At 37.3% G+C, this 16,423-nt stretch overlaps 1 protein-coding gene across 1 annotated transcript; it reads right to left on the reverse strand.

The window, feature by feature from the left end:
• Window positions 1–1,154: 1,154 nt before the first annotated feature.
• On the reverse strand, window positions 1,155–15,040 carry LOC109034272 (acylphosphatase-2). Its single transcript, XM_019047324.2, has 3 exons — window positions 14,899–15,040; window positions 4,260–4,386; window positions 1,155–3,291 (listed from the first exon to the last, which is right to left on the reverse strand). The coding sequence occupies exons 1-3, from the start codon at window positions 14,963–14,965 to the stop codon at window positions 3,177–3,179; spliced, it is 309 nt and encodes a 102-aa protein (XP_018902869.1). The 5' UTR covers window positions 14,966–15,040; the 3' UTR covers window positions 1,155–3,176.
• Window positions 15,041–16,423: the final 1,383 nt, after the last annotated feature.

Genomic DNA, 16,423 nt, shown 5'->3' on the forward strand with positions numbered 1-16,423 from the left:
TTCAATTAATATGAGAGTAACTGGGCGTTTTTAAGTATTCACGACAACTCCCGTAGAATTTTTGAACAAGAAAAGAAAAGAAATGACCATTTGCTTAGAGGCGTAGAGATGTCAATTGATTTGTATTCGGCAGAATTGATTTCGCTGAACTGCAGCTCAAACTGATCTTGAATTTTGAAAATTTAATTTAACTCTAAGAATAATCCTCTGGAACCATGATCTTGAATCGTGAAAAAAACATACTGTATATTTATTGAGCTCTGTAAAGATGAAATAATGTCTCAAAGAAGAGTCTACGCAAATACAATAGTTTTAGTCTATTGCTTTTTTTATTCTAATTTTAATTCTCTAAATTAATAAGACTGTGATTTTCTAAAATGGCTTCGTAAAGTTTGAATCGTCGGAATTTTCTCGTTTTTTTAAAAAAAATTTGCAGCCATCCTTCTTTCCACAAAATTTTAAGGATATATTTCGTTGAGTAAATTCGATAGTTTGAAAAGCTTTGCCTTATAACCAAATAAAAAAGATAAGACTTAAGAACGTGGGAGCACCCACGGACAATCGAAAATATGTGTAAATAAGTAATATACAATGAATTTAAGTAAGGAGCTTGCTAATTGTGATAATATTTTGTAAAGAAAGTGCCTTTTGACTCAATTCATTCTCGAATCCCTTAATTGATTAAGTGAATACCTCTATAGTGATCGAATTCCTTCCCTTTTCAAAAGTTAAGAATTCATATTTTTCATCTGATTTCATTCTGAAGGAAAAGGAGAGTAGAATTGTGCCATTTCCATTTAACTACATATCATGTGGCACCATTCTTTGGAAATGTCTCCAAGTAATTAAACGGCAAAATAGCATGTAAGGGTGACTCTGTGATTGAAATGTATCTCGAAACGCTCTCCGCATTGTAAATTTTCATTCCATATTTATAAATAATTTTACACGGATGAAAAGAGAAGTAACATTTTTGCGTACGTAATTACGGAAAAACTATCACATTTTGTTAATATGTTTGTCGATTTCTCTGAATGTTTTGAATTTAGACTCTTATATTTTTCTGTAAATACCTTAATATATTATTAAATTGAGACATTCAAGGAATGCAAGTAAAATTTCCATCGTTTACAAGGTGTCGTTGAAAATTTAAGTAATAGACACAATGTACATTCTTTTATTTTTGTAGGTGGTAATAATTTATTTACAAAAATTATTGTAACATATTTTGTTTTACAGTTGACATCATGAGGATAAATCTTCAAATTGTAAAAAGTAGTAATAAGTAGAATTAGTCATCAATTAGGAAATTTGTAAAGATACTAAAAACTAAATTTGTAAGAAAAATAAAGTAAACTGAAATAAAGACATGAGAAAAGGACAGTTAAAACTTAATTTTCATATAGAACCTTGAACCTCCTATCACGATAATGTCACATTTCAAAGTGAACATGATGGAAATCATTGTTTTTATGCATGTCTAGAGCAGGTGAGTGTAGGTTCTGGGGGAGGGAATATCCTTAAAAAGAAACTCACGGAAATGAGAATTTGCGAATACAATTTTAAAATAATTCCATTTATCTTTATTAGACGGTGAAATCATGTTATTGGGATACTTCCTTCGTCCTATAGTAGCATCATCGAGAATTGGAAGAGTTAGATGAACTGGACGAATTGAATGTTTTATGCCAGTGAATAAATCATTCTTGTAGATCTGGTTTATGGATTTTTTTTCCAAAAAAATGGAAATTTTAATGATAGTATGTGCAAAATGTCCGACAGAAGGTAAAACTAATTTAAAGTTAATAAGAAGAGCATTGGATAAATTTGTTTTGTATGTTTTTGTTTTTGCAACTTTGTTTAGCTTGAGAGGGTGATACATGTTTCAATGTTAAAAACAAAAAGGACAGGCTCCTATTTCAGAAACTTAATATTTTAGAAAATCGGTTTCAATACTGGGAATAGCTATCATGATAGTTACAATGCATTTCAATTTCCATAAATGCTATTTTAATATGACAGCGGTTATGGAAATTAGATTTTGTTCATATGCTTGCAATCATCATTAATTGAACATAAGTCTTTTATGAACGAGTACAGACAGTAAAACCTAAAAAAAATCGATGAACATTCATTTGCGGCCCTATGATTGCTTATTCTCAACATAAATATCAGCTCATGAATATTGATTAGAACATCTATGAAGAGAAACGTAAGTACAATATAATTAAAAAATGGTAGAAAACTAAAAGAACAAAAAACAATAAATAGTCCATGGGATATAAAAACTTATGAGAATAGATTTGCCATAAGTTATAATTTTAGTGCATTGGAGGACGTAGGTGGAAACATGGTGTAAGCATCATCACGCCATTTTTTCGGAGAGTTATTCTTTTGCAGTGGCGTGGCGTGAATTGCGATGTATCGATTGTTATGCCATTTAACCCTATGGTAAAGAATCGATTGTTTAGGTGTTCGCTGAGGACACCCTGTTTATCGATCCTTTTCCATAGGTTTAAATGACAGAACAATCGATATATCGCAAAGCACGCCACGCTACTTTTTTCCAAGCATGTCGATGGCCGAAGTGCGGACCCATATAGCTCTGTTTGCGACGTTGCAAATTTCCAGTCACACTTCATTTTCCTCCGGAAAATCAGTCGGTGTAATTCCTTGAAAACTTCCTTCATTTTTATTTTCTGTCAGCAGAATATTCTGCATGAATTTCAAGCCTTGGAGTTGGCTTGTCTCTTTGGAAAAATAAAATAAAAGCAGAAATTTTGGAATACCAAAATGGAGATACATGGTGTTGCACTTTAACCATCGATGTACTCGTAAGGTATCACAAAAAATCATGTCCACGTATCAATTTTTGAGCGAGGTATGGGATTCTTTTTTTCAGGAAGGTAGGTTCTTCATAAGAGCACTTGAACGCAATCTCATTGAGGAGTCGTATTGCTCCTTATGCTGTTTTCCTACCTACGTCCTTATTTATATTCATAGTTCACAAGAAAGACACGCACACAATTTCATCACCAGGCAAATTAAAGCCTCGAGTGAACACGGAACGTGCGTTCAAACCTTGACACTTAGTGAAGGTTTCCATGAGAGAGATAGAGTAAAAGAAACAGAGGAAATATTACAATGATTTTTACAGCACATGGTTCACTGTGAGGTCAGAAGCGGATACTGAACCCTCTGAATTCTTGTCGGGCAATGTATTCGAAGTTCATGAGGTCACATCTTTCTATTTGACTTCCGGGACTCCCTGTTTTTGACAGCCAGGAAACCCTGAAAAATAAATGATTACGTTAGAATAAATCTGTGGATGATTGATTACATTGACGGATCCAGCAATTTGGCAACACCGGATTTCCTCCATTTAAACCTATGGAAATGTATCGATTCTTGGGAGCCAGGTGCTCCGACAAGAATCAATTATTTAGCATAGGTTTAAATGGAGGAAATTCGGTGTTGCCAAATTGCTGGATCCGCCTCTGATTGATTATCACATTAATAGAAGTGGCGAGGTGGTTGAAGTAGTCTCCGCAAGTTTTATATCTGAGAGACTATACATAGACTTGAACAGAAAAAACGCCTTCAAATTTTGCAGGTATGCAATATGTCACTCAGCCGTTTTTCAGATCTCTGTTTGCATCCAGCGTCCAGCGTGTACTTTCTATCAGAAAAACATGCTATCACCACGCTATAGATCAATTAAAACTTTTACTATATATAGGGACGGTAATATTGAATTTTGTATTTTCATACGCCATTGAATAATGATTAAATCATTACACTAGTGAAAGTTCTCCGTCACTCCCTGTGCCATTAGACTAAAATTAAGACTTAGAAGAATAAAAGATCCGCATTAGCTCAGTAAGATTATTGCAAAATTTCAGGGAAAAATTCGATTTAAGAAGTGATTGACCTATGAAAACCATAAAAGTCATGAGTGATTCAAAATTTTGACTTATGTTGTTGTATCAAAAGCGAATTCCAACTTGTTGAAATGCTTTTTAATGTGGCAATTTTTTCTTTCGGAATAACAGTTGTAACCTTACTATATTTTTGGTTTTTTGTATTATTCTGTTTTCAGGACTTTTTTTCAAAACATCTCAGAGTTTAATTTAAGAAAATTGTTTAAATGATATTAAAAAAGCAGTTTCCAAGAATTTCTCCAAGAGTTTGGAAATCTGAAATTTTAGCTCTTCACATTTATGAATATAGTGAATCGGATTATCAATAACGAAACTTACATTTCTTCGACTTTTGATTTCTCTCCTTGCATCTTGCCTACTATAGTTCCTCGTTTACTATTCTTAATCCAGCCTGCCAATCCAAGCTCTAGACATCTATCTCTGGCGTATTTTGTGAAATAAACTCCTGAAAATAAGAAAAAAGTAAAATGTTAACACTAATACGGCTTACTTGGGCTTTGTAGACCTACGCAAAACTACTCAATAAAAGCAGGTAGAATTTGGACAAAAGCAAGAAAACAGCTATCGTACTCATTTTGACGGTGAAACTCTCAAACCATATATAGTTCTCGGTTTGCGACATTGCAGAGTTCCTGTTAGGAATACTTTATTTTTAAATGGAGAGCCTATTCAACGTAAGTTCGTAAAAACCTCCGTGAATTTTTCCCCCTTGCGGAACAAATTCTAAAAATCGCAGGGAATGATTTCAATTTCTTCCAAAAAAAAAAAAAAAATTAAAAAATAAATAAAAAATAAAAAATAACAACACACTAAAATGTGGTCCAAACAGTATATAACGTTGTGGTAAAAATAGTACTGAACACAATATTTTGCGGGGACAGCAAAGCCAAAAAAAAAAATCAAGACTTTCAATTTCACTCAAAAGCCAATTACTGTCTGAGCTGAATACTTTCCTCCCCTCAATTATTTGCTGATACTCAATGGAGCTAAATTTTTTTACTGCCATTGAAATTTTTATATTTTTTGGCCTTGCTTTCCCCACAAAATGGCGTGGGTCCAGTTTTATTTTGACACCTCGTTTCTACTCCAAAATCAACCAGTTGATAGATACCACGGAATATGGAGGTTAGAAACGCAAACAATTTGCAGAAGTATTTTGCCCATTTTCTTTGACGTAAAGTGATACGTAGATGGACTATACGTCATAAGAGACAATAAGAAGTGACTCAAGAGAATATGTCAGCCCGTGCCCATGGCAATGTATGAAGGCACTGTTGGCAAGCGAGATTGATTCGGCTCTAATTCCTCCGTGTCCACACATCTGAATTCTCAGTCACCGAGTCGTTTCAGCCAAGATGTCACTCCTAGATAGGCTTATGAATGGCACATCAGAGGGTGCCACCGTCAAAATGATACGCTTTCATTCACAACACTCCGAATAATGGAGATGTTGCATGTGTGAGGAATTTGCGGTTTGACTGTTGATTCTTATGTAAAAGTTTACGAGAAACACGATGGTGTCACTGGTTTTCTCTGAAATTAACTCCCAAGCTCAAAAAGCTCTCAAGTTGAAGCCAAAATGGAAGGGATATTCCACGCTATCCTGAGAGTCCACCTCTACATCAAGACAAACTCTCCATGCAAAGATAGGGAGGAAATACATTGACATGGTTGCCACTTTATTTGGGGACTCTAAAACTGAAAACACGGCAACACGGCTAAAGTATTTGCTCCCTATCTTTGCATGGAGAGTTTGTCTTAATGTAGAGTCGGACTCCCAGAATAGCGTGGGATATCCCCTCCATTTTGGCTTCAACTCGAGAGCTTTTTTTGAGCTTGGGAGTTGATGGAAATGATTGCGCTAGGAATGTGGTGGATTGAAAACTCTGTAGCTGAAGGCATTTACTCTAGGAGTTTCCTTGCCAAAATGTCTTAAATACTAAATGGTGAAACGGAATAAATCAACTTATCGATAAATTATAATTATGTGTCCACGACATTAATTGGCGTGACTAACGAGGCCACCTCATTATGATCGATGATCGATAATCGATAATCCCCCATTTGAAGCCGTGGTAAAAAATCGATAATTAAGTCGTTAGTTACGAACACCCTGTTCATCGATCCTTTTTCATAGGTTTTAATAGCAGGTCAATCGATATATCGCAGAGCAAAGCATGCCATGCCACTAGTTTGAACGTATTTTGCCCAAAATAAACCGAAGTGGGCAATAGAAGCCCGCCGCACGTTCGAAACCGCAAACCTAGGATCTTAAAATCCAGATCCATTCCCCCACCTAATTACTATTCGTCGAGACCTAATTACCAACGGATCTCTTCTATGAAGCAAAGATTTCCGGTTCGAATCGAAACTAGGAAATGAGCAAAAATGCAGCAAAAATTGTGTTAATAGTGGGGAAAAATGTGAATTTGGAGTGCGGCCAAGATGTCTTTCACCTAGTTAAACTCGGCGTTGTCATGTCTCAGGAAAATTAGCAGGGTCTATATTTTTTTGTTGCAGCTAATTAATAGCGCCTAGATTCCCTTTATATTGAGAGTTAAGACAACACCCCCTCATGGAGTCACAAACGGGAGTGAAGATTACACAAATTGAACGTTTTTCGTAATCTTTGATCGGCTCATTCCCTTCTCTCATTCCGTTTGCTCCTTGTCGAACCTGTAATCCCTCAGTCCATTCTAGATTATATTCTTTGCAATTGGTGGAAATGTAATATTTATTCCCGTTTGAGGCACTGTGGAGGCCTAAAACACGGCGAAAGAAATAAATTTACATTGTCTTTACTCTCATCAGTATAAAGGGACTCTATTTGCGCTCATGAGGGAATTCATGACTAGCGGGTTTTTTGTGTAAAAGGGAAGGATTTTGCTAATAAATGCGTAGAAAATCGGCGTAGAGAATAGATATTTCGAAGAAAAATATTTGATAATTTTGGTAAAATTATCAAAAAAAGTTACCAAATTTTTACGTGAAAGGAAGGTCGAACTATACGCATGACGTTATTTTTAGGAAGGAAAGGTTTAAAACTGTAAGATGGGTACGTCAGCATGGCACCCCAAAATGACTCAATTCGTGAACAGCCCCAACCGTAAATGGTTCGTTTCGTTCACTGGCAACTAAAAGTATTGTGACATAGCAGGTATTTCAATACTCCAAGTGAGACAATGAATGTTAAAAGAGAAGATTGTAAAGCTGATTTTCAAACTATATTGATAAGTCTGCTTGATGATTTCAACGGGCATGTTTTGCCTTCATTTTGCACTGCATACAATACGCGCACCTCCATGTTAAAATAGTGGTATCACCTGAAGATCAACATCTTAAAGAGGACGTTTGAAAATTTGTTCCGTAGGACTGATGCAGTCAATGTCGTACAAAGAGCTGATTTTGCACTGTAAGAGCAAAGTTCTTATCGCAAAATTAGTATATTCTGTTCCGTATTAATATCACTCGGGTTGCTTGGAGGTAAATCAGTGACAATAATTTTTCGAAGACCTGACCTCTTGCTTTGTAAAAGTTATAATTGGAAGTTAAATAATGATTGACAATCGAAGTGTTGAGTGATTGGACTCAACTTTACAATTAGAAACTACAAATTCCGGCTCATTCGTAAAAACACTGATGTGCTTAGGAAAACGAATGATATGTACGTTGTCTCTAAACTGAGCCACAAATTGTAGTTACTAATTGCAAAATGGAGTTTGCCAAAACTCGCTAAGAAAAATATTCACACCGATAACAATTAGTCATCACTTGGCAAATTGTTTGCTAACAAATTACTCATCACTCATCACTAGACGAGGAACAGTGTTGACCTTTGACCTTCAACTTTGTCTCATCAAACTAAATTGCTTACGATTAGATTTTCAATTTTGGGTCTCTATAATATTGAGAGCTGGGATGCGAAACCACGTAACTCTATCACGGCGATTTAAAATGTTTACTCCTAGTTCATTTAGTTTAAAGAGAAAAAATCCAGCTTTAAAGCGTGAAATTTATGCAGAAAAGTCTTTTAACAGCGAGGAAAAAACAAGGAAGTTTCCAAAGAATTACGTTGAATACAGTTTTTCTGAAAAAAATAAAGGGTATCAGGAAGTCTGCAACGCCGCAAAACGGATAAACGTACCATTAACCTCAAATTTTTTAAATAAAAATAATTTCTTTTATTTCTAAAAATGTTTCGACTCTGCCTGAAATTTTCCACTTTTTTGGCCTTGTCATTCCCTGCAAAATAGTATAGACCCAGCACAATTTTACCACATTTCTATATGCGATTCGAGCCACGTTTCTTCGTGATTTTTCCTCTTTTAATCGGACGTATTTATGCCAAATGGAACTGTGTGAATTAAGACATGAGCCCTGAGACCCATAAGAATATATCGACGGCGTGCGTCTGCAATCACATATCTCATTTGCGGTGTCTGAAAGTCTCCGCCTCTACGTTATCTTTTTAAAAGAGAACGAATTGACATGACTCCTTGAAGTTTATGCAGAATTTTTTTCCCATAGAGAAGAAAAATCATAGCAGTTTTAAAAAATTGCCGTTGAGTAGTTTCCCGTTTAAAAAATAAAGCATGACAGGAAGTCTGCGACGTCGCAAAGCGAGTTATGTGACTGCCGACTTACACTGGGAAAAAAAAACATATCGACGGTGAAACTACCAAATCACGTATCTCGTTTGCGGTGTTTAAAAATCTACGCTCACATTTTATTTTTTTGAAGTAGACCAAATCAATATCATTCCTTGAAATTTTCACGGAATTTTTTCCGCACAAAGAGGAAAAATCACAGAAATTTTCAAGACTGGATGTTACGTAGTTTTTCATTTAAAAAATAAAGTATGACAGGAAGTCTGCGACGTCGCAAACCGAGATACGTGGTTTGGTAGTTTCACCGTCGATATTGGATCTAGAGTCCAGACTCTTGAAAACATTGACAAGAAAAGGGACTCTTGATTCAATCAGACTTAAGCTTAAATCAAAAGGAAATCCGCTCAAATTAGGAGGCTTGGTTCTTGATTTAAGCTTAAATCTGATTGAATCAAGAGTATTTTTTCTTGTCGATGTTTTTAAGAGTCTGGACTCTACAACCAATGTGTTTTTTTTCCAGTGCACACCTTCGATATGCATAACAGGGTTCACGTCATAACGCACATTGTTCTATTTAGTAGAAATACGTCCGATTAAATGGACTGCATTTTGCAATTTGGAACTATAAATTCTGGCCCGGTTTAAAAACAACGTTTGTGCCATTGGATTCTTTATGCACATAAGCGTTTTTTTCAGATGAGCCAGAATTTCTAGCTCCAAATTGCAAAATGCAGTCCAAATGTTAAATCGAGGATTTAGCACACAATTTGGGAGCAGGGCTTTTTTTCTCTGTCTCCCTCTTCCGCGCTCTGTTGTTATGTTTTCCCTCTCATTCGCACTTTGACGCTTCGGGCGGCTGCTAGTCGTCTGAAGCGTCGGAAAAATTGACACACTGGCCGAGAGTAACGCGCTCTAAATTAGAAACCGTTGTCTCGGCTCACGTGCGTGAGAAACGCCGTGCCAAATTATGTTTTGATTTTTCACCGCTCCATCTCCACCGCCGCGCCAGGGAGGACTGAACTCCACAGCTTCAGGCTCCTCTGCACTGCTTAGGATTTGAAGTCACCCTAAGGGAATTATCCAATCTCTATCGACTAGAGTACCTGTACAGCGAGAGTATGGACAGATCGCTTCATGGAGGTCTTAGGGCCCAAAAGTGCAGCCATCCTTCTAACAAACTTCTGACACACAAAATTTCACTGCCAGTCTGCAGCGTCTGCAGATTCCAATTCTAACCAAGATGGCCAAGAATGTACAGAAATGAGCGTTCTTCCGCAAAAATGAGTAAATTTATGCAAAAACTGAGTCAAATACGTGCTTTATAAACGACGGTTCTTAACAATAGTATTAGTAAATCGTTCTGGGTAATTGAAATTCATAGGTTGGCTGCAAATCTGAGCCCTAACTTTATTCGCAGAAGCATCGGTGAAAGCCTGATGGATTTTCGGAGTTTCACATCTGTCCATACTCTCGCTATACAGGTACTCTACTATCGACTAGTCAAAATGCTGATCAAGAATTTGCATCAGGCTGATTCTTGAGGAGGATTGACATATTGACGGTGTAAGTCGGGGTTTCAGGACATTTTGTCAACGATTTTTTGTCCGCGCACCTTTTCTGTCCAGTAGTTTACGCCCACATGTAAAATAAGCAACAGTGACTTGGTCACTGGTTATATTTTAGTCGGTATGTAAAATTATATTGACAATATGGAAATGAGAAATTGAGAGAGAAGGAGGTGTTCTTATGGTTGCTCATTTTTTAAACGAATTGTTAATTTCTTCTTTTGATTCATCTTTTTAAATCGTCATTGGTGAATATTTGGTTTCATTTCTATCCTTAAAATATCGAATGTACAATATACCTTATATATGCATAGGTACTTTTTTTTATATTTTTTTCATTTTTTCTTTACGAAATTATTACTTCATTTTGAAAAAAATTATATTTTTAAAACGTGACAAATATTTGTAAAACCTTTTCTAAGCGACATTAATCTCAATGAGCCGCAGTTGTGCCGACAGAAACTGCAAAAATGAATAAAAGAGGGGAAAAAACCAAGAAGCACGCAATCTTTAGTTTTAACCCATTTGTACATCGATCTTTTAGAGTCAAATACGTCAAATTTTGAGCGTTTCGTTGCGCGCACACCTCGCTGCAACACAATAAAAGCACAAAATGTAAAAGGAAGAATTAAAGTGCTTTGGAAATCATTAAATTTGACACGGAACCACCAATATTTAAAAAACGCACATTATATTATTATTCTCCTTTGATAAATTGATACATATTTTTTCCCCATCAATTTAAAGGAGAATAATCAATGCAGAGTGTGCTAACATTTCAAAATCATGAGTTCAATAACGCTGACTATGCGAGTATAAATATTAAAGCCCAACAGAGCGGAGCGGCGTGCTGCCAGCGTGAGAGGCTCACTGGCGCCTACAAACCTAAGTGGATACTTCACGCATTGCACAATGCTTGAAGTATCCACTTAGGTTTGTAGGCGCCTAAAATTGAAAAATATTGAAAATCATTAAATTTGATACGGAACCACCTTAATATATACAAAATACACAATGTATTTTCCTTTAATACATATCTTTTTTATCAATTTAAATGAGAATTGTTCATGCAGGGAGTACAATCATTTCAAAATCATGAGTAGAAAAACGCTGACTCTGCGAGTTTAAATATTAGAGCCAACCAGAGCGGAGCGGTGCGGTGTACTGCCAGCGCGACAGGCTCACTGGCGCCTACAAACCTAAGTGAATACTTTACGCATTGCACAATGCTTGAAGTATCCACTTAGGTTTGTAGGCGCCAATGCGCGTTTCGCCTGGCCACCCGCCATTTTAGTTGAACTTTTCTACTCTTATGAGTAGAATATTATAATGATATGAGTAGGATTTCTATTCATATAAGTAGGAAATTCTACTCATGTGAGTCGGCGAATTCTGAATAGCCTACTCATCATTTTTAGCAGGGATTGGATGGACACAATGCTGTATTTTAGGAGACACTAAATCATGAGATGGAGTTGGAAGCTGGGAATGTTGAGGGGAGGGATTTTTAAGCATAATTTGGCAACAGCACAAACGATATCCTCACACTCTGTGTGCGCAGTTGTTTGACGTGACAAGGACCGGAACCCAAGTGGCCATAAGAATGAGAAATTCTAAGAGTCAAACTCCGAACCATTTGAATGTGAGCCAAATCGCAATTTTGGCAATTTTGCCACGCATACGATTATGTGTATTGTGTAAAGCAAGTGACAGACGCGACGGATGCAGTTGACTTCTGTCTAGACGTCACGGAGATGTGTGAGCCAAAATATGGTGAGTAAATTGATGGCGGACCTCACGTCAATTTCCCACGAGAAAACATGAATTAATGGTAAGTCCTAAAATGTCAACAAATGAGTAAGACAACTGGTTCATCTAGAGATAGCCGTTGGAAGCCAAACAGTCATAAATATTTGACTGTTAGATCTGTACAGACGCAACTATGCCAAGAACCTAACATCTGAGGAGTCAAAGGGCTTATACTGTTATGATGCGAGAATGCAATATTTTAAAAGTGTGATCGGCGCACAAAAGACGGAATATGCACACAAAAAATAGTCATCATGCGACTAGGCGATAGGACTTCTAGAGAGCTAAAAACTATACTGTTGTGATGCGAAAATGCAATATTTTAGAAGTATGATCGGTGCACAAAAGACGGAATATGCACACAAAAAATGGTCATCATGCGACCAGGCGATAGGACTTCTAGAGAGCAGAAAGCTCGAATTGTTTAGTACAGTGAGAACCCAGCGTGGGACAAAAAAAAATCGATCGTCAGGTGTAAACTCAAAATGCTTTCTAATATTCCTGAGGAAGTTGGATACTACTTTCACTGAAGTCATTAAAATTTGGAATCAATCGTTTTTGAGGCTGGCATCCTCGTCAACAAATTTGAATCTAGTTTTTGTGACTCACTGTTCTCTAACTTTCCAGTGCTCTTCAAATGGTTAATTTTTGGGTGTTCATAGCGCCAAATGTAGCAGAACAAGGTTTCTAGGTTGTAGTATGTCTGTTTCATTTTATACTTTGTCACGTCTTAAAAGCCTCTTTTCCTGTGCCCATTTCAAATCGTAACACGTAAGTTCATTTAGAGGGTAAACAAGTTATTTTTAGATGTTTTTGAGAAACGTAAAATTGAAATCAATGAAATCAGTAATAGCCCGCAAAGTTTCAAAGTTTATCTACACGTGTATATCCATAGTTATTTTTGTGTTTTTGCAATGAACACACATTTAGAATGATTTTCAAACGAGGAATATATCTAGTTTATCCCGGACAGTTAGTAAAAACTGCAAGTTGAAGTCGAGGCACTTCTACAGTGTTATTTGCATGGATCGTTGAAGGTATTCGAAAATGAACATTGAACTGGCATTTGAAATCGAAATGTCAAGGCTTCTCTACGTAGCGTCACCGTCTCGTCTTAATGTAGAGCAAGGATTAGTTTTCTCCAACCATTATAAATGGCAAATCACGAAACTCTACTTTTAACATACTTGAATCTTCGAAATTACTTTTACGAATTGACCGATGGAGGGTTTTCAAAACACATTTACTACGTGAAATAATTTTCCAAGTTGCATGTTTCTCTGTTTATGTTTTGTTATTTTTCCTTAAAGTATGCTAATGGTTTTCAAAAAGTTTTTTTTTTCGAATCAATGCCACAGACTATGTTTTAAAAAAATGTCCATGCTGACCATGTCACTACTTTGTATGATCGACTGTTGTTTTGACAAGAAATTATGTTTTCAAAAGTCGCTTAGGTCGGAGACAGATTGAAAAGTCCGCAACTTTAGAAATTTCCATTTTGATATCACAAAGTTTTATCGGCAAATACTTTCATTCATAAATCTTTAGCATGTGTACCTTTAGCATGTGCCTCTTAGAGTTCAAGACTGTTGAGTGATTTTGAGATGGTTCCCAGGAATTTTGAACGTGTATTTGAAGGAAAAAATTTCAACGAAACAAATTCCGAGATTTTTTCAATTTTGCGTTTTTTCTTCACGATTTCGTAGAATAATTTAAACTATATTTTGAAAGGATATATTTGTTTACAAACACGGAGTCTTGCGTTTATTCGGCCCAATGCCTACATTGAGCACAATTTTTTTTTTCAAATATATTTCATTTCATTTTAGCCTGAATGGTTAATCTTCCTATTAAATTAAGTACCTAACCATAACTTTATTAATCTTTGTCGGTTTGAAGCAGTTGAGGAGTTTAAAGATTGCAATAAAGAGGGAGTTTCCTCGATAAAATTTGAGAGAAATAAACGTAAAAAGCAATTTCGTGAAGAGCAAAGAAGAGTGCTCCGGGCAATTACGATTGTGATAATCTCGTCAAAGAATTTTCCATCATCAAATGGACCACAAGACACGGTGCGAATTGCAACATTCTGATACATGTTTCGTAACCAAAATTTCACGTACTACACAATGCGCACAACGAAAATTACCGAAATCAACTCCTTACAAGGATAACTAATGATTCATGATGCGTGAATTTAAACCACCCGCTCATGAAAACTCAATGCTCTACGTAATTCATATCGCGCGCTATACGCTATCATGACGCAGTCTCTGCGATATGAAAATCTGGCAGCCTAAATCTTGACGCTTTGGCTCAGCTATAGCAAATTGCTTATAGTTTGAACAACACACGGTGGGAAATGAACATTGCTCGTTTGAGAAGCTTGCTGAAACCGTTGTAGTGCTCGATTTGACTCACATAGAGCTTTGAGTTTTTTGTGAGCGGGCAGTTCAAATTCTTCGTAACCAATGGGAAATAAAATCGTTTTTATCTTTGTAGGGAGTTAATTTCAGTAATTTTCGTTGCGCGAATCTGGTTAAGACAATAGTATCAGATTGCTTAAATTCGTACCTTGTCTAGTGGTCCATTACGATGGTGATAATCTCGTCAAAGAATTTTCCATCTTTAAACTATACAAACAGCTAAAATTATTATTTATCAATTCCAGTTTATAATTCAATTACGCTTTTAAACGACATTCCATTGCATTATTTTATCCTATTCCATTCAAAACATAACAAATATACATGTCGCATGTCTCCAAACCATTACGCGAGAGCGATTTTAATCCGAGAAATTCCACCGACCGTTTAGAGACGCCGTTTGGAGACAAATCAATTGTCTCCATTAAGTCGAGGGAGTAGGGGGGGGGGGGGCACGAACATCCGTATTCCCGGAGGCGGGGAAGGGGGGGCACTTCCGGTTGCGGCTCCCGGAGGCCATCCGCAGCGCCCGGGTGTAAAGCAGGTGGCCTACCTTGTACGTGGCCGAACACCTCGAACTCCACGGAGACCAGTGTTGAAAGCTCCTCTCCTGCCCCCATTTCAACGGGCGAACTTTTCGACGGGCGACACTTTTACTCGGACACTCGATGCGAAAGCCCGCTCTCGACTGCCGTCCGAAATGTCTATCTATTTTGATCGCCGGCGCGCGCGGTCATCGTTGCTAGATTGTGCTGAGAAATCATAATTTTTCACATTTTATCCTCATGGAGAGTATACTCATTTTATCGCACGACGAGGCAACCCTGCGCGTTGACGATGTTGCCGGATCGAACCTGGGGGCACCCAGCCCCGTGGAAAAGTCCGGGGGGTTTTCCCGGAGATCCGGCGACCGTGCCCCACGACCCCCCCTCCCCCCTCCCCCGAGCCTCGGCGCCGCGGTGGGCCCGAATGGCCGGCATGTCGAGCCCGTGGAGGTGTTTGTAGGTCACGTGACGGACCACGCGACTCCGTTGTTCCCGGAAATTCGACGGGGAACTTTGTATTTGGAAATAATGGAATTTGAGTCGGAATTGCGAATATTCTGCATTTAAAGTTGGACCGTGCTAAGCGGAAAGGAACTGGGCCGCATCGGCTATTGTCAAATTTCAGTGGGCAGTTTAATTTTTTACATGAAAATGGTGGTGCGGATTTTTTTGCTAATTCAAGTGAATTTCCTGCTTACTACGAAGCAAATTCCTTAAAAATTAAAAAAAAAACTGCTTTAACGCTCTCCTGTGAGAAATTAAATTGCTCTCTTAATTTTGGCAACAGCTGATGGGGTTTGGTTCCTTTCTGTTAAACGCGTTCCAGTTAAACTATATTTTGCAATGGAGAATTTGCAGGTACTTGAAATTGTGTAAATTCCATGTTTAAAATGAATTTGACAAAAGAACCGAGCACGAGGAGATCTTTAGTTTCTAATTTGACCAAGTATTCCAGGAAATTTGACCTGGTAACTTTAATCTGCTAAAATACATGTGTTTAAATATAGGGAATGCTGTCACATGACGTCACAAAGGTGGCACTTTCTCTCACTTTTAATTACCTTTTTCTACAAATTATTCCCTCTTCAAAAATAAATTATGATAAACTAGCGGACGCCAGCCACTGAGAAAAACTACATGTAAAAAATAGTAGAACAACCACGTTCCAGTTATTTAAGAGATTGATGCACATTGAACGCAAATTGCGCAGTAAGGAGTGTGTTTCAGACTTTTTTAATGTGACCATCGTAATTATCGTGTCATTTAACCTCTCAAAAGTCTATTCGCACGGCTGTATCTCTTGCATGCAACAGGCCCATTGGGTCCTACGAGCTGCATGACCGTGCCTCCAAAGTACCGACATGTCCGATGTCCATACTCTTTCCATATATGAACTATATTTGATGTATATCTGTCAAACGGAACCATGTGCATTATGACGGGAGCCCTGCAGCCTGATCGTTGAAATTTTGTGTATGTCGGGTAGACATAGATAACATAGGTTGAAAGGCGGAGCGTGATTGGTCGGCTATG

Source organism: Bemisia tabaci, chromosome 9 (assembly GCF_918797505.1).
Source record: "Bemisia tabaci chromosome 9, PGI_BMITA_v3".
NCBI lineage: Eukaryota > Metazoa > Arthropoda > Insecta > Hemiptera > Aleyrodidae > Bemisia > Bemisia tabaci.